The sequence below is a fragment of the Sciurus vulgaris genome (genome assembly GCF_902686455.1).
Source record: "Sciurus vulgaris genome assembly, chromosome: 6".
NCBI lineage: Eukaryota > Metazoa > Chordata > Mammalia > Rodentia > Sciuridae > Sciurus > Sciurus vulgaris.
Window position 1 is genome coordinate 70,861,699 of NC_136466.1, and position 23,034 is coordinate 70,884,732.

Below are 23,034 nucleotides of genomic sequence, written 5' to 3' on the forward strand. Positions count from 1 at the left end.
TCAGCGGCCCTTAGTCTGTGTGCCCCATGGCATGGTCAATGTCTGAGTCAATGACTTTAAGCTGTGTGCCTAGGAGCATGGGAAATATCCAAGATGATGCTTATATCCAGGATGCTTCAGTGTGTGTGTGTGTGTGTGTGTGTGTGTGTGATGTACATTAGGCCATCAAACCAGTGAGTTCTGCACTAGAGAGGAAGGCATGGAAACCAAGCATTTGCCACCCTGAGACCCAGTGTTCTAAAATCTTTTCTCCTTGCACACCACCTGAGACTGGTCTTGCTCAGCAAAGGGCAGGACCACTAACTGCTGTGTCCTCTACTCTGCTTCCTACCCTAGGCTCCTGCTGCTCAAACCACTATGTAGATTTATATCTGTCTCTTCCTGTAGCCACAACTGTCTTCTGTGGCCATTTTCCCCACAGTCAATGTGGAAGCTGTCTCCTGGAACCCCAAATTGTGATTGCTCTGGATTTTCTGCTTCCCAAAGCTTTCTGGTCACTAACAATAGGACCCTCCAACATGGCTCTGGTAATAGCACTCCAGAGTTAGCTAAGCAATGTCTTGACTTTCATCCAGTGTGCTGTTGAGGAGATGCTCTCAGATCAAATCCCCAAACTGGATTTATAGTTTGCATGAATCATGGATTTCTTTTGCAGTTAGGACTGGTAGTCTGCAGATATTATTCAGATTAAATGTATTCTTTAGCCTACCTTATGCTTATAGTGTCTGGTTCTTTCTAGTTCTTCATAACTTCTTGATGGAGTTAAAATCCAAAATATTTTTTTTTCTTTTCCCTTTGGAAATATTGGGAGCTTTAACCATGGTAATACTTTTTAGAAGTCTATTTCTTAAAATTAAAGTAGAGGGGGAGGATCCAAGATGGTGGACTAGAGGGAGGCTGCATTCCTTGTTGCTCTGTAATTCCAGTTTCAAGCAGAGGATATCTGTTTCTTGGTGAGGCAGTTTTTGCTGTTTATCAATCCCCTGCTGTTTACCCCATTTGTCTACTGTGGTCACCTACAGTCTGCCAGCATATCAACACCTTTTTTGAGAGCAGATTGCTCACTGTCAGGCATCTATCATCCACCATTTGACTGCCTCTTGCCTGTCCATCACCTGCCTTACACCTATCCATCACCCACCAAACAAGGTTCACCTCCCGATCATCTGAAACAGTCAGCAAACTGATCACCGACCACCAGTAGAGTGCCAGCTGCCTGTTGTTGCCTGGAAGTTCACTGTTACAGTACCTGAAGGTTTGATTACAAGTGGCTGCCACCATTTTGAGACAACAGCCAGGCCTTGTAGGACCCCTGGCCAGACTGACTGAGCCCCGTCTCCAGGATCTCTCAGCTTGACCGATCACTCCCTGCCTCCGGGGCCCTCACATCAACTGACTGCTCCCTGCCACCAGGACCCCCAGACCAACTGACTGTGCCCTATGACCAGGACCCCAGAACAACTGATTGCACCCTGCCTCCAGGATCCTACAACCACACCAAACACACCCGGCCTCCACGACCCCTGCCTGACCAACCGCACCTGCCTCCCGGACCTCCAGCCAAACACGTCCACACCCTGAGCTGCAGCTCCCCATTTGTTAACACATTTGGAAGCCCAGAGTGGATATCTTGGATAATCCTGGAAGCCATACCTCTGATTTTTAGGTGGGGCAAATCCCATCCTGAGACGCCTGCTGGAGATTTGAAGCTCATTGTCAGGTAATTGTCATGCATCAGGCTACTGAAGACTGGGAGGTTTGAATACTATATGACTATTATAATGTATATTTTCTTTTTTCTTCATATTGAAAAATTTTAAGTTTTTATTTCTTTACTTTTCTTGCTCTCTTTACCTCTTGTTTACCTGTTCCCGCAGAGTCTCTTTCTCCCTTTTTGCATGCTAACATCGAATTTCTTTTGATTATACTCTCACCCTTTCTACTATCTGGAACTTCTGTATAGTCTTTTCTTATCCCATTAACACCTACATTCTACATCCCTCTGCACCCTCTTTTTCCTCCATTAGAAACTGCAGACCTTACTGCAAATCTGTTTGTTATACTGAAGATAATATTTGAACTTATTCTGTATATTATGACAATATTGTTAATGTCCTCACAGGGGCTATTTGGTCTAGGATTGCATACTTGGGCACTGCTAATATTGATCTCCCCTTAAAGAAAAGGTTTTGGAAACCTATAGGGCCACTATAAGCCTATAGGGGGGAATCTGCAATACCCCAGAGCTGCACTGCTAGAGGGGAAGATACATGAACAACATAAAAAAACAAGGGAAGAAAATGATCCAAACAAATCTAGATTCTATATGAATAGTATCCAATGACAGTATGGTAGAAGAAATATCAGAAAAGGACTTCAGATTATACATGATTAAGATGATTCACGAAGCAAAGAGTGAGATAAGAGAGCAAATGCAGGCAATGAATGATCATACCAATCAGCAGTTGAAAGAGCAACTGCAGGAAGCAAAAGATCATTTCAACAAAGAGATAGAGATTTTCAAACAAACAAACAAAAAAAAAAAAAAAAACCAAACGGAAATGCTTGAAATGAAGGAAACAATAAACCAAATAAAAAACTCAATGGAAAGCATCACCAAAAGACTAGACCACTTGGAAGACAGAACCTCAGACAATGAAGACAAAATATTTAATCTTGAAAATAAAGTTGCCCAAACAGAGAAGATGGTAAGAAATCATGAACAGAATCTCCAAGAACTTTGGGATGTCATGAAAAGACCAAATTTAAGAATTATTGGGATTGAAGAAGGCACAGAGATACAAACCAAAGAAATGAACAACCTATTCAATGAAATAATATCAGAAAATCTCCCAAACCTGAAGAATGAAATGGAAAATCAAATACAAGAGGGTTACAGAACACCAAATGCACAAAATCACAACAGATTCACACAAAGGCACATTATAATGAAAATGCCTAATATTCAAAATAAAGATAGGATTTTGAAGGCCATGAGAGAAAAGCATCAGATTACATATAGGGAAAAACCAATATGGATAGTAGCAGACTCCTCAACCCAGAATCTAAAAGCTAGAAGGGCCTGGAACAACATATTTCAAGCTCTGAAAGAACATGGTTGCCAACCAAGAATCCTATACCCAGCAAAACTAACCTTCAGATTTGAAGATGATGAAATAAAATCCTTCCATGATAAACAAAAGTTAAAAGAATTTACAAATAGAAAGCATGCGCTACAGAATGTTCTCAACAAAATATTCCATGAGAAGGAAATGAAAAACAACAACGTAGGTCAGCAAAGGGAGGAACTACCTTAGAGAAAAATCCACTCAAAGGAGAAACCAAACCAAGTTAAAAACCAAAAATAAGCCCAAATGACTGGGAACACAAATCATATCCCAATAATAACCCTGAACATTAATGGCCTGAAATCAAAAATCAAAAGACATAGACTGGCAGAATGGATTAAAAAGAAAGACCTAACAATATGCTGCCTGCAAGATACTCATCTCGTAGAAAAAGACATTCACAGACTAAAGGTGAAAGGATGGGAAAAAAACCTGCCACACACATGGAGTCAGTAAAAAAAGAGGGAGTTTCCATCCTTATATCAGATAAAGTGGACTTCAAGTCAAAGTTAGAATGGATAAAGAAGGATATTTCATACTGCTTAAGGGAACCATAAATCAGGAAGATATAACGATTGTAAATATTTATGCCCCAAACATAGGTGCATGCCTGTACATCACACAAATCCTTCTCAATTTCAGGAATCAAATAGATCACAACACAATAATTCTGGGTGACTTTAACACACCGCTGTCACCACTAGATAGATCTTCCAAACAAAAACCAAACAAAGAAACCATAGAACTCAATAACACAATCAATAACCTAGACTTAAGCAACATATATAGAATATTCCATCCATCAATGAGCGGATACACTTTCTTCTCAGCAGCACATGGAACCTTCTCGAAAATAGACCATGTGTTATGCAACAAAGCAGCCCTTAGGAAATGCAAAAAAATAGAGATACTGCCTTGTGTTCTATCAGATCACAATGGAATGAGAGTAGAAATCAATGACAAAATAAAAAAAGGAAATTACTCCAACACCTGGAGACTAAATAATATGCTATTGATTGAAACATGGATAACAGAAAACATCAGGGAGGAGATAAAAATATTCTTAGAGGTCAATGAGAATGATGATAAAACATATCAAAATCTCTGGGACACTATGAAAGCGGTACTCAGAGGAAAATTCATTGCATGGAGCACATTCCAGAAAAGAATGAAAAGTCAACAATTAAATGACCTAACATTACAGCTCAAAGCCCTAGAAAAAGAAGAACAGAATAACAGCAAAAGTAGTAGAAGACAGGAAATAATTAAAATCAGAGCTGAAATCAATGAAATTGAAACAAAAGAAACTATTCAAAAAATTGACAAAACAAAAAGTTGGTTCTTTGAGAAAGTAAACAGAATTGATAAACCCTTAGCCACACTAACAAAGAGAAGGAGAGAGAAGACTCAAATTACTAAAATACATGATGCAAAAGGAAATATCACAACAGACACCACTGAGATACAGAACATAATGAGAAGCTACTTTGAAAATCTGTATTCCAACAAAATAGAAAGTACTGAAGACATTGACAAATTTCTAGAGACATATGCTCCTCCCAAACTGAACCAGGAGGACATACATGATTTAAACAGATCAATATCAAGGAATGAAATAGAAGAAGCCATTAAAAATCTACCATCCAAGAAAAGCCCAGGACCAGACGGATTCTCAGCCAAGTTCTACAAGACCTTCAAAGAAGAACTCATTCCAATACTTCTCAAAGTATTCCAAAAAATAGAAAAAGAGGGTACCCTACCGAACTCATTCTATGAAGCTAATATCACCCTCATACCCAAACCAGGAAAAGACACATCAAGGAAAGAAAATTTTAGACCAATATCCTTGATGAATATAGATGTAAAGATCCTTAACAAAATATTGGCAAACCATATCCAACAACATATTGAGAAAGTTATGCACCACAATCAAGTGGGGTTCATTCCTGGAATGCAAGGATGGTTCAATATTCGTGAATCAATAAACGTAATCCATCATATCAATAGACTTAAGGATAAGAATCATATGGTTATTTCAACTGACACAGAAAAAGCTTTTGACAATATACAACACCCCTTCATGCTGAAAACACTAGAAAAAATAGGGATAGTAGGAACATACCTGAACATTGTAAAGGCTATTTATGCTAAGCCCATGGCCAACATCATTCTAAATGGAGAAAAACTGAAACCATTCCCTTTAAAAACGGGAACAAGACAGGGATGTCCTCTTTCACCACTTCTATTCAACATTGTCCTCGAAACTCTAGCCAGAGCAATTAGGCAGACTAAAGAAATTAAAGGGATACGAATAGGAAAAGAGGAACTTAAGCTGTCACTATTTGTGGATGACATGATTCTATATTTAGAGGATCCAATCCAGAAAACTTCTAGACCTCATCAATGAATTCAGCAAAATAGCAGGCTATAAAATCAACATGCATAAATCTAAAGCATTTTCATACACAAGCGATGAAACATCTGAAAGGGAAATGAGGAAAACAACTCCATTTACAATAGCGTCCAAAAAAAAAAAATACTTGGGAATCAATTTAACCAAAGAGGTAAAAGATCTCTACAATGAAAACTACAAAACATTGAAGAAAGAAATTGAGGAAGACCTTATAAGATGGAAAGATCTCCCATGTTCTTAGATAGGCAAAATTAATATAGTCAAAATGGCCATACTACCAAAAGTGCTATACAGATTCAATGCAATTCCAATTAAAATCCCAATGATGTAGCTTACAGAAATAGAGCAAGCAATCATGAAATTCATCTGGAAGAATAAGAAACCCAGAATAGCTAAAGCAATCGTTAGCAGGAAGAATGAAATGGGGTATCGCAATACCAGAACTTCAACTATACTACAAAGCAATAGTAACAAAAACAGGATGGTATTGGGACCAAAATAGACAGATCAATGGTACAGAATAGAGGATACGGACACAAACCCAAATAAATACAATTTTCTCATACTAGACAAAGGGGCCAAAAATATGCAATGGAGAAAAGATAGCCTCTTCAACAAATGGTGCTGGGAAAACTGGAAATCCATATGCAACAGAATGAAACTAAACCCCTATCTCTCACCCTGCACAAAACTCAACTCAAAATAGATCAAGGACCTCAGAATCAGACCAGAGGCCCTTCATCTTATAGGAGAAAAAGTAGGTCCAAATCTTCAACATGTTGGTTTAGGATCAGTCTTCCTTAACAGGACTCCCATAGCACAAGAAATAAAAGCAAGAATCAATAACTGGGATAGATTCAAACTAAAAAGCTTTCTCTCAGCAAAGGAAACTATAAGCAATGTGAAGACAGAACCTACAGAGTGGGAGAAAATCTTTGCCACTCATACTTCAGACAGAGCACTTCTTTCCAGAATATATAAAGAACTCAAAAAAAGTCTACATCAAGAATACAAATAATCCAATCAACAAATGGGCTAAGGAAATGAACAGACACTTCACAGAAGAAGATCTATAAGCAATCAACAGTACATGAAAAAATGTTCAACATCTTTAGGAATAAGAGAAATGCAAATCAAAACTACCCTGAGATTCCATCTCACCCCAATTAGAATGGCAATTATCAAGAAGACAAGTAACAATAGGTGTTGGAGAGGATGTGGGGAAAAAGGTACACTCATACATTGCTGGTGGGGTTGCAAATTAGTGCAGTCACTCTGGAAAGCAGTGTGGAGATTCCTCAGAAAGCTTGGTTTGGAATCACCATTTGACCCAGCTATCCCACTCCTTGGCTTATACCCAAAGGACTTAAAATCAGCATACTACAGAGATGCAACCACATCAATGTTCATAGCTGCTCAATTCCCACAATAGTCAGATTGTAGAATCAACCTAGATGTCCTCCGATGAATGAATGGATAAAGAAACTGTGGTATATATATACAATGGAATATTACTCAGCTATAAAGAATAATAAAATTATGGCATTTGTAGGCAAATGGATGAAATTGGAGAATATCATGTTAAGTGAGATAAGCCAATCTCAAAAAACCAATGACCTCGCTGATAAGCGGATGATGACACATAATGGGGGGGTAGGAGAGGGGGTAAGAGTGGAGGAAGGAGGGACAGTATAGAGGGAAAAAAGGGGTGGGAGGGGTGGGAGGGAAGAAAAAAATAACAGAATGAATCAAACACCATTACCCTATGTAAATGTATGATTACACAAATGGTATGCCTTTACTTCATGTACAAACAGAAACAACATGTATCCCATTTGTTTACAATAACAATAAATTTTTAAAAATTATTAAAGTAGAACTGGGGCCCACAGAATAAATGTATGTTGTAATATCAGGATCTTTCCTCAAAATCTAGACTTTGGGAAAAAAGTCTATCAATAGCTAGTAGACTATCCTGAAGTTTTTGGAGAACAAAAATTCATTCCTAAGTATAAGCACAGATTTTTTTAGAATATTTTTAGTTGTAGATGGACACATACCTTTATTTTACTTATTTTTTTATTTGGTGCTGAGGATCATAACCAGTGTCTCACAAGTGCTAGGCAAGCACTCTGCCACTGAGCCATCAACCTCAGCCCTATAAGTATGAATTTTTAAATTTGTAAAAATCTTAGTTTGAAATATGCCACACATTGAAAAGCAGTATGAGTATTCACAATTGCCTATTACTTACATATTGGTTTGACTTAAAACTTTAATCAGCCTTCTTCTCTCTACTCCACAGGTCCTGAATTTCAGTTTGCTGCTAAACTTGAACAATCTCTAAAAGGCATAACATCTCTGACTTTACGATTCATTTTGAGAACTGCCCAATCACAGGAGGGAAATAGCATTTCCTGTTACAGTGGCCTGATTATGCTATCTGTTCACCTTACCCCCATGCCCTATTCCCACATAAAGTTCCTCTAGCCTTGATTATCCCTCCTTAACATATATTTTTCCTTTTTGATTTTGAGATGTAAAGATTTTTGGTCAGAGGGTTCTGTCAGCAAGAATCTTTTTGAATAAAATCTCCTTATTTAAGTTCAGAATTATTTTTATTAGACATAGTAAACAATAACAAATGACCATATAGCCTTTATTAATTTTGCTATATTTATGTTCTCTTTGCATATATATGTAATACTTATTACTAAATGATATATTATTATGTATACATACAGATACACATTACAAATGGTTGTCTCCCCTTCACTTTCTATGGGAAAATTATAATCCTCTGCCCCAAGGATGTTCAATTTAGTCATGCAATATGCTTTTACCTCACATTGGTTTCACTATATTTCCCCACTTCTTGACTTTGGATTTAACCATGTAAGTTGTTTTGGGCAACAGGATGTAAGCAGAGTGTTGTAGGTTTGTTTCCCCAGAAAAAGATGCTGAAATTCTAACTTCTGGCTCTTGACATTGGGATCTTATTTGGAAATAGGTTCTCTCCAACAAAATTAAATTAAAATGATGTCCCACTGGATTGGTATGATCTCTAAATCCGATTACTGGTGTCCTTTGAGAAGTGAGAAATTTAGAGACATCTGAGCACACTAGCAGAAGAAGGCTATGTAACAATGGGTGCAAAGATTGGATTGATGCTTATGGAAGACAAGGAATTCCAAAAATTACTAGCAACCACCAGAAGCCAGGCTGTGTCAAGGAACTATCTTCCTTTAATCCCTCAAAGGGAGCAGGATCTTATTTTCAGACTTCTAGTCTCCAGGACTATAAATTTCCACTGTTTATAGACACCCAGTTTGTGGTAATTTGTTATGGCAAACCTAGGAAACTAATATACAGAATAATGCAAGTTGTTCCTTAAAATGTGTTACATAATTGGGCTGGTCCTCTTCATCTTCTGCCTTCAAGAGAAGAACATTTTTTGGACAGCACATTGTTTAAAGGACGAAGAGAGGCATATGAAACAATCCTAGATAAAATCTGCATTTTGAAACAAGACACATTTGATCTCAACCTGTCTGTTGATTTTCACATGCATGAGTGGAAATTAATATCATTTTAGCTACTAATTTGGGGATGTTTATTATACTTCACTGTATAACAATAACTAACCTATATAATATATAAATATTTTATTTTGCTGTGAGTTAGTTTCAGATATAATTACATATCATACCTAAATATCTTAACATGTACCTCTTACAAATAGGGACATTGGCACACATAACCTCAATGCCATTATTGCATTCAGGAAATTTAACACGAATGCAGTACTATTATCTACTATTTAATTTTCCCAATTGTTTCAATAATATTCTTGATGACTCTTGTTTTAAATCTATGATAAAATCAAAGATTTCACATTGATCTTAGTTATCATGTTTCTTTGGTTTCCTTTAAACTAGAACAATTTAGAGAAAATATTTTTATGACACTGCCATTTTTAAAAGTGATGTTCTACAGCATATCCCTCAATTTAAAAATTTATATTGTTTCTTATTGATTAGATTCAGGTTAAATGTTTTCACAAAAGTACCACATAGAGGATGTTGTTCTTTCTCAATGTATATCAGGCAGCATATGATGCCATTTTATCCCACATTGGTTGTTTATACAATGGTGTCCATAAATTTTCTCAATTGGAAACTTATCTTTTAATTCTTTCTAAAATTAATTAGTGATCTTTGGAGATAAAGTTTGAAACTATGTGAATATTCTAGTCCCAAAACAATTTTATTGACTGGTGGTTTCCAACATGCATGGATAATGCTTGCATTGAATTACAAAATACTTATAACAACATTGTTTAAATGTGTAGATACTTATGTATGAAATCATGGTGCTTATGCTTTAAGTCCATTAATGCAGATTTCTTCATTTCTCTCCCCCATTTCATGTTTATATTTCTATTTTCCTAAAGTAAGAATCATTAGTTCCTGGTACTATAAATATATTTCCTCATTATATAAAAATTAAAATACACCTACAATATTTTTGGAATTTTGTACTATTACCTGAGTATCATTTTTTTTTTTTGGAAAATCCACTCAAGCAAACCAGAAAATTATAACTGGCCTCATAGTGCTGTAGGGACAGAAGGGTGTGATACCTTTCCTCTAGATAGACCTTATCTATCATAAGAGTCACAGCTGACACTCTTATAACAAAAGATGGGTTAGAGATAACAAAAAATAACAAATTTATGTAACTAAATTTTACATGACCTGGTGGGTTTCAGATAAGAAGATCTAAGATCCAGGGAACGGTGTTTATGCTTATGTTTGGTGAGGAATGGACAATTGTGTAGAAATGTTATTGACAAAAAGGGTCTGATCTAATGGTAATAGAGAAGGGAAACCCAGGAAGGTCTATCTGCTCAGATTCTTTTTGGTTTCTCTGTGTAGTATTCCTTTCTGCAGGGCAAAGGTAGGACCCCTCTGGAGTGAGGATGGTATGACTCACTATTTGACAAGGTAGATCAGAGAATTTTTTTATGACTAGTTCTTACACAGAAATGTAGGAGTTTGGAGTAATACTTCTGGGTCTTATGGCTTGCTTTGGGGAAGATTTCTACTTTCCATAACCCACCTTCAGGAGGAGGAATTCTCATTTCTATGGCTTACTTTAAAGGAGAAAAAAGGGAGGGAGAGTGGAGGGCAAGAGAGACGTATTCAGCAAGCCAAAGCCCCAGCACTGAATAACAAATTGTTTTTACCCTATAATCTGTCCTTTGAGACTCTACATTTCTTGTTCATAAAATTAGTTTGGATTTCAATTCATTCCAACATTTATGACTGCATAAATACCATTTATTTTCATTTACTCACATCTAAATCATAATTTTAAATGATTCTGAAATTGTTCTGTGGAGAACTTTGTCGTTATTTTAAACATCTTTCAGAAAAAAAATACCCTAACTAGAGTATTAGAAAGTCTTCCCCCATTTTTTGCTTCTTTTATTATTTCCAAACTTCAAATAGTTTTTGAGTTTTAATATTGACATTTATTATCATTTTATAAGCATGTTAATATCTGGAATGCCCTCTAGTTTTCTTTCACATATGCTTCTTTTTCTAAATTTTTTTTTTCTGTTCTTGTGGATGGATAGAATACCATTATTTTATTTGTTTATTTTTATGTGGTGTTGAGTATTGAACTCAGTGCCTCACACATACTAGGCAAGCACTGTGACACAGAGCTACAGCTACAGCCCTTCACATATATTTCTTAAGCCTTAAAAAAATTGTCTATTTTTAGGAGCAGATGTATTTTAAAACACTGAGGTTAACGCCTGCAGTTTTAATCTTTATTATTATTTAAGAATTCTGTTCTTCTATTGTGCTGTCTCATACAGTAGAGCTCTTTTGTTCATTTGGGCAGGAACAGGTTGCTTTGGGGGATGGAAGTCTTTCTTAGTCTTTCTTTCTGTTTTTGCAGCTGCTCTTTCTCTCCCTTCTGTTGCTTTATAAGACAATGCCTCTTATTGTTCAACATGTGCATATGCATATAATGTTTCCCTTTCCCATAGTAACATAAGAAGCCATAATATAAACCAATACTACTAATAGGCCAGATTTATATTACACTTTTATTTTAGACAGATGGTGTCACTCCCTTATTCATGTTATTTGTTTTTCTATTGGTAGTATAGGCTATATGTGTCTTTCCATGAAATCTAGAAGTGTTTGGAACTTTTTAATTTAACCAAAAGAAGGCTATAGTGATAATTCTCCCACTTATTAAACTTTTGCCAACTTATTTTACAATTGAAAGCCATTAAATTTACAACTCCAAATTCATACCTAAAATTTCACTGAAACTAATATTTCTGCCAATAAAATTTTGTTTTGAAACTTAGAAAAGAAATGGTAACTATTATTTTCTTTGTTAAGATCCATGGAAGATGAAATGAAAAAATATTTTAAAGAATATCAAATATTAACTGATTAGCTGGAAAATGATAAGTTAGTTGAGAAATAAATTCACTTCACTCTTAATTTTCTGGAGTTAATTTTACACTATAATCCATACATTTGAATGCTCAGTAAGATCTGTATCTGGTTATACAGTATTCACTTGTTTCAAACAATGAGTTAAAATGGTATTAAACTGATTTGGAAGAAGAGATTACCATGAGAGATATAGAAATTAGATAGTCAGTTGGAATTCTAACTTTATAGGCTCCCAAAAAAAGGTATTCATTTTCCATTTATTTTTAATAAAAACATTTGAATAAGGCATGCCATTACCCTTTCCTCCTTTTTCCTTGTTATCTATTGAAGAATCTCTATGTGCAAAGCAATTTAAGAGTTCCTCATATGAATTTAGATGTACATGTATATTTTGCTGGGACTTAATCATTACTGTGTAAAATAGTGTAAAAATACCCAGTCTAAAATAGTAAAAAGCATGCCACAAAAGTTCTTATATTTTCAACTTATTATTTTCAGTTTATACACTATGGTTGAAAGAAAATTTTAAAAACAATATTTTTCCGCCTAGAATTTCTATTACTTTTTACCACTTTCCAAATATGATGCAACTTTATATCTTCCAGAAACTGAGACCAGAGCAGTACTCTTTGCTGTTTCCTTGAATGTGTTTGGCAAACAAGATAGAGCTTTCTTAGCATTGCTTCTCATAAAATATAGTTTTAATTTTTAGTAAATATTTATAAATGCCAATATACACAAGTACTTTTCAAACACCTGTTTAACAACAAGTGTTGGAAGAGATGCTTGGAGAAATTTAAAAGAGTTTGTAAAATATTTTCTTAGGTGGAAGTGAAACATAATTCTGAAAATTTTACATTCTCCTATACCCAGTTATGACTTTAAAAACAGGCAGATCTCTCGAAAACTATCTGTTGAATTTTAAAATCCCCAAGACCTCCAAGTTTAGGGTCTCTATACAAAGTACTTTTTGAACTTTACAAATTGCATCTTCATTATCTACCACCAGGTGGCAGATGGATCCGCTTTTCTGAGCACGATCCCGACCCCGCCCTACCGGAAGCTGTCATGTAAAGGAAATCTCTGGCCACGCCTAGAGTTCAGCACCCTAGAAACGGACAGCGACACCGCCCAGTTTAGTCTTATGACTCGCTGCAGAGATTTTCACCTGACAAAGGAACTGGCCAATCCGAACTGGTTCCAGGGACTGCGTGACTGACTAATCTACAGTGCGAAAATTGAAGGGAGGGGGATAGGAATCCCTTGATCTGGGACATTTAGACTGACAGAGGAACCAGCTGATATTAAATAATGATCCATATTAACAAAATCCTGTGGGTTTCTCCCCTTCACTATCCACTGGAATCTAAGTGCCTTGTAAATGCCGTCTTGCTGTGGTACAGGCATTAGATCACCCAACCTCCGCGTATTGGTTTATTCCAACAAAATACGTAGGACAGCAAAGGCGGTACAAAAGTCTGTGTGAGTTATGGCGGCGAGTACATTGTCTTGCACAAAGCTGCATGTCAGCTTGTCAGCTTTCTTGAGAAACCAGCATGGGGACGAAGCAGTGGGTTGTCCCCCAATCCCCCATTTTCCAAAGAACATAAACATTAACTGGCTTCTGGTTCTCATGAAATTACTATTTTAGGCAAAGAGACTGTTTGGACTGAAGCACGAGTGTGTTCTATAAATAACGGTTTAGGTACCACCTTTCCAGTTGCCTAGCGACTAATTAGACAAAAAGAACATGTTTGGGGGATTTTAAATCTCGGTTTAGAATGGCAAAAAAAACCCAAGGGCAAATGAAGATGGATTCAGGATTGGACAATATATTACCTGGAACTAGTGTTTAGAGTCAATCTAATTAAATCTCAGTACTGGGGAAGTAGGTGAGGCTAAAGACGAACACTTATCTATTTAAGATTGACAAACAGCCCAAATTAAGCCGAGTTTTAGTTGTAATTTATCTGTATTTTACAGATTTCTTTCTCCTTAATCTGTTGGCAGCACTGATTTAGATCTTTAACCAGCAGAGGGCGAGTCGACAGCACTTTTTGTCCCTCAGACACTCCTTCTTCCTCCTTCCCCCATCTGCCCCAGGGAAATTAATTTAATACTGAGCTCTTCAAATATAGACCAAGCTGCAGAAAGTATAGTGAAAGGAGAGCATCACGCAAGACTTGGCGGAGTGCCGGTCCTATCAGGCTTCTTGTGGCTGCACAGTACTCCTGACGACACATCTTCGCTTGGGGTTGCACAAGGGATTGCAGTGGTTGTTGCAGGAAGGGGCAGGGATGGAAAGCAACCCACCCCATCTTCAGAAATCGTAGATATTTGGGATGACAGGTTTAAGAAAATTGAAAGGGCCAAAAGTAGCTTGGTAAGCACTCAAATATAAACTGTAAATGTTTGAGAAATGAAATAAGCAGTTTACTTCTCAGGGCTAATAAGTATGTGCTGGAACAATAAGCAGAAAGACTGTTTTATCAACTCTAGGAATAAAAACTGAAGGGAGACAGAAGAGAAAAGGAGGAAAGTCTAAGTGCAAAAACTAAGAGTTCTGGCTGAGTGATCTTTAAAAGAGAAAAAGCAAAGCAAGCCAGCTCAAAGGAAGAAACAATGAAAGAAATCCTGCCAGAATGCAGGGCAGAGGCAGAGCAATAAGGCATGCAGCACAAAGTTAATTTATTGTTGGGTGGAGCCCTTCTCATTCTGGTTGTACAAATCACTTGCTCCAGAGGAGTAGTTAAGCTTGTAGTGTAAGATTTTGCAGATCTCTCTGGGCAGACAGCCAGAAATCCCATTATTTGGACATGCCCTTTCTTCTCCACATATTTATGTCTCAGAATTCATCTAACTTGGTTTCAAAACTAGCAAAGTTATTTTTTTCTGGAGACAGATAAACTAAATTTTATGTATAATGGCATTTTATCTCCCCCAGTCATTAAATTTCTATAGAAATTGTAGAACTTTTTCTTAAGGGACACAATTTCTTTCATAAATTCAGTTCATGAAACAATATGATACTTTTTTGTGTGTGTTGTGCTAGAGATACAACTCAGGCCCTTGAAAATGCAAGGTACCTGCCCTACCACTGAGATATATCCCCAGCCCCAATACTTTCATAAAGTTGATATTGGGGAGTATAAGAGTAAGATACATCCGGAGGAAAAATCATCAACACTTTAATTTGACTCAGTTTCATAATTAACTTTACAGATAAATTACATTTTAAATGTGTTATACAGCACACCTGTGTTTCTGTAGCATTCCTTCTGTAAAGGAGCACTTGTAAAATTTCCATAAATGCATCAAACTTTATTCCTATTGTACCAAAACCAAACAAATGCTTTAAATTGGTTAATATAATCCCAGCACAGAATTCAGAACAATCTTTTCAAAACACAAGTACTAAGGCAATGAAGGAGAATAGTCAAATATCCAATAAGCAAAGGTTTTCAGCATCATTAATCATCAAAGAAATATAAATTTAAATCACAATGAAATGCCTTTGCCCACTCAAAAGAGTGGCAAAATAAGTAAATAAAAGCTAATGTTTTCAAGTGTTGGGAAGGATGGGGCAATTCCAACTTTCACACATTGTTGGTGGATTGTAAATTTACATAAACACTCTGGGAAACTAACGGCATTAACCAAAGTTCAATATAAGCATATTCTATGACTCAGTAAATATAATCATAAATATATACTCAATATAAATGCATTTGTGTACAAAAAGACATGTTTCTCATAACTCAAACTTAGAAGCAATCCAAAAACTTTGACAATATAATGCACAAATAAATTGTTATGGACATTACAAATAAATATAGCAATGACAATTTTTTTTAAAAACTGCTATTATATGAGACAATATACATAAATCTCACATTTTTTTCAGCAAAAAGTTCAGGAACAAAAGAAAACATTTTGTATAATTCTATTTATATAAGGTTAATAATTGGAAAAAAATTGTTAAGATGATAAAGTGAGGGCAGTGGTTCCTTTGATGGCAAGGGGCATGAGAAAAGCTTCAGGGATTTGGTAATATTCTAGGTCTTGATCTGGGTAGCAGTTATTTGAGTATGTTCAATTCATAAAGTTTATTAAGCTGTACACTATGATTTATATATGTTATGTATGTTATACTGCAATAAAAAGTATATTTTTAAAAATGCATAATAGGTTCCGGAGCGGTCTTGGTTGGTGGTGGGAAAGTAACTCCTGCGGCTGAATCATGGCCTCCGTGGGGACCCTCACGTTCAATGAATATGGGCACCCCTTCCTCATCATCAAAGATCAGGACCGCAAGTCTCCGCTTATGGGACTTGAGGCCCTTAAGTCTTCAAACCTTTAACAGACAAGGGTGACTCCTCTGTTTGGGTTATATATAGACTCCACATGAATATTTCCACAGTAGCCCACAGTATGAAAGTCCAATGCATTGCATGTTTACAATTGGACTCCAGGCCCTGGCTGGTGAAAAAACCTGATTCATTGACATGTTGCGGGTTAAATGAGTCTCATATAATGGCTGCAAAGGCTGTAGTAAATACATTGAGAACATCTCTTGGACCAAATGGACTGGATAAGATGATGGTAGATAAGGATGGTGATGTGATGTAACTAATGATGGGGCCACCATTTTAAGCATGATGGATGTCGATCATCAGATTGCCAAGTTGATGGTTGATCTGTCCAAATCCCAGGATGACGAAATTGGAGATGGAACCACAGGAGTGGTTGTCCTGGCTGGTGCGTTGCTGGAAGAAGCTGAGCAGCTGCTAGACCGAGGTGTTCACTGTTGGCGGCTGTGCCATGTTGATCACATCAGCAGCGAGGAGGTTAATTGACATAAGCACACTCAGGTGATTTTATCGTCCACTCACACAATGTATGCGCATGTGTTCTCAAGCACTCCTAATTGTGCCTGATCTTTGTGTAAGAGGCGTGGCCCTGCTCTCGGCCCCCTGGAGGTGATATAAGCATAGGCGGAGCCAGATAGCGCGACACTCACGGGGCAGCAGCCAGAGGGAAAAACACGTGGCAGCAGCTAGTAGGGACACACAGCAGCTAGCAAAAGAAATGGCAAGAGGAAAGAAAAGCGGCAGAAGGCAGATCACAGAGCGGAGAACTGAGACGCATCAGTAAAGCGCCTTAGGTAGACACACCCTTAGTTCACAGGATGCAGGACGCACCAGTAAGAAGCAGTAGACCTTAAGTGAGGTGTAGCAAGTCTCTCTTCCTCTAAGCTCTAAGCAAAGCCTGTCCTTCTCTCAAAGTCTCTCTTAAGCAAAGTCTCTCTCTCCTCTCAAAGCAAATAAACCTCATTTCCTCTATCCTCTATAAACAAACAAGCAAGAAAGCAGCGCACTAAAGAGAAAGATAGAAGTGCCTCAGTTTCCACTCCACCACCCATAAGACCTGTGCAAGTTGTTGCTGCAAGCGGTGACAAATATCCACGGATTTTGGAACCACAAAGAGCCAGCGACAATTCACCCCATCAGGATCGCTGACGGCTACGAGCAGGCCGCCCACATTGCTATTGAGCACCTGGACAAGATCAGTGATCGTGTCCTCATTGACATAAAGAACCCTGAACCTCTGATTCAGACTGCAAAAACTACACTGGGCTCCAAAGTTGTCAACAGTTGTCATCGACAAATGGCCGAGATTGCTGTGAATGCTGTCTTCACTGTGGCAGATATGGAACAGAGAGACGTTGACTTTGAGCTCATCAAAGTAGAAGGCAAAGTGGGTGGGAGGCTGGAGGACACCAAACTGATTAAGGGCGTAGTTGTGGACAAGGATTTCAGTCACCCACAGACGCCAAAAAAAGTGGAGACTGCAAAGATTGCAATTCTCACATGTCCATTTGAACCACCTAAACCAAAGACAAAGCACAAGCTGGACCTCTGTAGAAGATTTTAAAGCCCTTCAAAAATATGAAAAGGAGAAATTTGAAGAGATGATTCAACAAATTAAAGAAATTGGTGCTAACCTAGCCATTTGCCAGTGGGGCTTTGATGATGAAGCAAATCATTTACTTCTTCAGAATAACCTGACTGCAGTTCATTGGGTAGGAGGACCTGAAATTGAGCTGATTGCCATTGCAACAGGAGGACGGATTGTCCCTCAATTCTCTGAGCTAACACACAAGAAGCTGGGCTTTGCTGGTCTGACACAGGAGATCTCATTTGGCACAACTAAAACCAAAATGCTGGTCATTGAGCAGTGTAAGAATTCCAGAGCCATGACCATCTTCATCAGAGGAGGAAATAAGATGATCATCAAAGAATCGAAACGGTCCCTTCATGATTCTTTGTGTGTCATCCACGATAATCATGTGGTGTATGGAGGAGGGGCTGCTGAAATATCTTGTGCTTTGGCAGTTAGCCAAGAAGCAGATAAGTGCCCAACCCTTGAGCAGTATGCCATGAGAGCTTTTGCAGATGCATTGGAGGTCATCCCCATGGCCCTTTCTGAAAACAGTGGCATGAATCCCATCCAGATGATGACTGAAGTCCGAGCCAGACAAGTAAAGGAGATGAATCCTGCTCTTGGAATTGACTGTTTGCACAAGGGTACAAATGATATGCAGCAACAACATGTCATAGAAACCTTGATTGGCAAAAAGCAACAGGTATATCTTGCAACACAAATGGTTAGAATGATTTTGAAGATTGATGACATCCGTCAGCCTGGAGACTCTGAAGAATAAAAGTTTAGTGTAAAATGTAGTAACAAGATCCACTACTGTGATTAAATACATAAATGAGTATCTTGTGATGCAGCTACAGTTATTTATTATTACTTCCCTTTTTCAGATACTGTAGATGCTATAATAAAAATAGCTGTTTGATAACCATGAAAAATTAATTAATTAATTAATTAATTAAATAAAAATAAAAATGCATAATAAAAATCATACGTTATGGTTTGGATATGAGGTGTCCCCCAAAATCCCAGGTACGAGACAATGTAGAAATGTTCAGAGGTGAAATGATTAGGTTATGAGAGTTGTAAGACAGCCAATCAGTGGATTGATTCACTGGTATGGATTAACTGGGTGATACTTGTAGGCAAGCAGGGTGTGGTTAGAAGAAGTAGTTTACTAGGGGTGTGCCTTTGGGATTTGCATTTTATCCTTGACTGTCATATCCTGAGCTGTTTTCCTCCACTTTGCCCTTCTGTCATGAAGTTGCCCCTCACTTCTTGACCAGGGCTAAGATGTCAAGCCAACCATGTATTGAACTACTGAAACCATGAACTAGGTCTTTTGGTCAAAGCAAGGAAAAACTGACTAAAATGGAAATTGGTACTGAGAAGTGGGGGTTATTCCTGCGACTAACCCAAGTGGTTCAGAGTCCTCTGAAACTGGTTTATGAGAGGAATTTTGAAAAGTTTAGAGATGCAGGCTAAAAAACCTTTATAATGTTATAATCAGAGCTTAGTGGGAAATTCTAGTGGAAACTCAGAAGACCAGAATGCTGATAGGAATGTACACAATGCTCTTGAGGTTTCAGAGGCAAATGAGGAATCTATTGAAAATTGGACTAGAAGACCTTCATGTTTCATTCTAGCAAAGAAGTTGTCTACATTTTGCCCATGTCCTGAGACTGTCTGTGAGCTCAATTTAAAGGTGATGGACTCATTAATCTGTCAGTGAAAACTTCAAGGCATTCAGGGGGTGGCATGGGTATTACTAGTAGCTTTTAGCCAAGCTAACTGTTATAATCAGGAGTAGAAAGCAGAATAGAAAGATTGGAAAAATTTACAGTTTGGGCCAGAAAAGCGTGAGTAAAACTGGAGCTAAGGAGGATATGGTTGTTAAAGCGATTACAACCACTAATGAGATGCTAATTATTTTATCTCCAAACAATATGAAAGATGGCTTGAGGGCATCTCAGGAATTGACAAGATCATACCCTTCTCAGGTTCAAGAGTGTAAAAGTAAAAATTCCTTTGAGAAGAGACCATTTGGACACCCTGCCTGCAAATGGGAGCCTAGAAAAGTTTTTTCACTGTGCTCAGTCACCTGGGCACTCAGAGGTTGCTGAAGTCATGGTCCTAGGAGGTTTGGCTACTGCTCAAAGTGGCAACAGATTTTGTCATCAACCACATGGTGCTGGTTCTGCAGGAACATAGGATGCTGGAGTTATGAAGTCATGGAGTGTACCACAAGATTTCAAAGGAAAGTCTTGAAGGTCAGGTAAATTGTAATAGTGTTGGAATTCCTTCAGACTTCCCAAGAGGGAAATGCATGAAGATGTGAGAAGGAAGCCAAAGCTACAGTGGAGACCCCCACAATGAACAGATGCCAGTAACGTGGAACACCTGCTGAGGAAAGCTGCAGGAATCAAGCAGAGACAAGCCAAGAGAGAGGCCATGTGGGTTGCAACCAGCAAGGTCATAGAGGTGGATCTATAGAAGCCCTTTGGATACAGTATCTCTGTGTCATATGCCCCAGATGCTGGACTTGGAACTACAAGACTTGTTTGCCTAGCTGGATTTTGATTACACCCTTCCTTCTATGTTCCTATTTCTCTCTTTTGGAATGGAAATGTTTCCTCTTGTGCTGTTTAATATTGGATGTATGTAACTTGCTTTGATTTTTACAGGGGATCACAGTTAAGAGTTTGCTTAGAGTCTCAGATGAAATTTTAGACTTGGACTTTGGGGAAATGCTGGAACTATTAAGACAATGGGGACTATTGGAAATTGACAAAATGTATTTTGCATTGTGAGATGGGCATGAGCTTTTGGGGACCAGGGGTGGAATGTTATGGTTTGAATATGAAATGTCCCCCCAAATCTCATGTTTGAAATAATATAGGAATGTTCAGAGGTGAAATGATCACATTGAGAGTTGTAATCTAATCAGTGAATTGATCCACTTGAATGGATTTACAGGGTGGTATCTGTAGGCAGGTAAGATGTGGCTAGAGGAAGTAGGTCACTGGGGGCATGCTTTTGGGGTTTCTATTTTGTCCCTGGCACCTCATGCTCTTTCTGTTTACTGGTTGTCATGAACTGAACAGCTTTCCTCCACCATAGCCCTCCACCATATTTGCCTCACCTTAAGCCCAGAGTTAAGGAGTTGGCCAACAATAGACCAAACCTCTGAAACTGTGAGTCAAAATAAACTCTCCCTCCTCTAAGATGTTCTTGTTATGTCTTTTGATCACAGTGATGAAAAGATGACTAAACATCATATCATTAACCATGCTTAAAAAGCATGCAGTGTCTTCCCATTGAGAGTAAAATCTAAAGTCCTTAATATGACTTATAAGGCACTTCATAAATTAATCTAATCTAAATTTCCAATCTCTTGTTCACTATTTCCTCCTTCAGTTGCCATACCTACTCTGATCTTCCACCAGTTTCTAGAACATATCAATCTCCTTTCAGTCTTGAGCTTGTTGTTTTCTCTACCTGGAACACGCTATCACCAGCTCTTTGCATAATGTACTCCATGTTATCCTTCAACTCAGATCAATGACACCTCTTTAGAGAAGTGCTTCTTGTCTGTCCTATCTACAGTTCCCATGTAATTTTCCTATTTACTGCTCTAACAAATTTACACAATGGCTTTAAATGAAACAAATGTATTACCTGGCATTTGTGAGATAAGGAATCCGAAATGAGTCTCACTGGGATAAAATCAAGGAATTAACAGAAGTACTTTCCTTTTGGACATTCTAGAGGAAAATTGACTTCCTTATCCTAACCAGTTTTTGGAGGCACCTGCATTTCTGGGTTGGTGGACCCTTCTTCCATCATTACAGCCAGCATCTTTAAATCTCTCCCTGACTCCAACACTCTTTCTACTGCCTTTCTCTTTCACTTTTAAGAATTCTTGTGATGTCATTGGGTCCACCCATAAAATCCAGGGTAAACTCTTGATCTCAAGATTAGCTCATTAGCAATGTTAATTCCCAACTGCTATGTAATATAACATATTCACAGATTCTGGGAACTAGGATGTAAACATACTGGGGGGAACATTGTTCTGCCTTCCACAATTCACCTTCTTTTTTTAGTACAGTATAATGCTTATTTTAAAGAGCAGTAATAATGATTTTAAATCATTTTGCATATTTGTTTACATTTTCACTAACTGCTCTGCTCTACCATGACTTCTGTGAGACTTCAAAATTTATTTGTCCTATTCTCTTCTATTTATCCAGTGCTTAGCATAATACCTGGCACATTGCAGAAGTTCAATAAGTATTTGTGGACAGAATGAACAAATTATTATGATCTTAACCTATATTTTGTAACTCAACAACTCTGTTTGGATTTTATCTTTCCTGTTCATATATCGTAACTTGGCAGAAGAGAAATTTCTGCAGCAATCACAGCATATATTTTCTCAAGTTCTTCATTATTTGAACTCACTTTGGAAAATCATGCCTACGGATAGAGGCCCATATTTGTCACATATGTATCTTCATCTTTTATAGGATTTGAAAGAAAAATCTATAGATTTTTGCTTCCCCATAGAGAAGAGCATCACAAAAATCATGCAGCTGAAGAAGAGACAATGTAGGATGAAGAGTTAAAATTTTATATTTTAAAGGGAATTTTGACATGATTTGATGGTGGATTTGATAGAATGTTCAGAGTACCTATGAGAGCTAATTTTTAAAATGTAATTATTTTAAAACTGAAAAAATAGATTAGGAGAGGAATTAGAGCTGTTAAGAATAGGAAACTCTTTCAAGGAATCTTTGTAAATAATAGAGAAATGAGCAGTAACTGGTAGGAAAAATGAGGTCAATAGATGGTTATTTTAAGATGTGAGAAATAACATTCTTATACTCTGATGGAAAAGATTCAGTAGAAAGGAGAAAACTGATAATAGAGCGATGGTAGAAAGCAATGTCTTTGAGTACATTGTATGAGGAGGTATTGTGAGAACAAGTGGAAGGACTGCCTTATGTATGAGCATAGACAGTTCATCTATTGGTCACAAAGCATAAGATTGGGTATAAGTGATCTG

At 37.5% G+C, this 23,034-nt stretch overlaps 1 protein-coding gene across 1 annotated transcript; it reads left to right on the forward strand.

Moving 5' to 3' along the window:
• Window positions 1–16,220: 16,220 nt before the first annotated feature.
• Window positions 16,221–18,904, forward strand: LOC306663827 (T-complex protein 1 subunit epsilon-like). The gene is given in 5 exon segments (XM_079144401.1): window positions 16,221–16,371; window positions 16,551–16,647; window positions 16,650–16,823; window positions 17,518–17,941; window positions 17,943–18,904. Coding segments are annotated over 5 exon segments (1,608 nt in total). The 5' UTR covers window positions 16,221–16,266; the 3' UTR covers window positions 18,751–18,904.
• The last annotated feature ends 4,130 nt before the right edge of the window (window positions 18,905–23,034 follow it).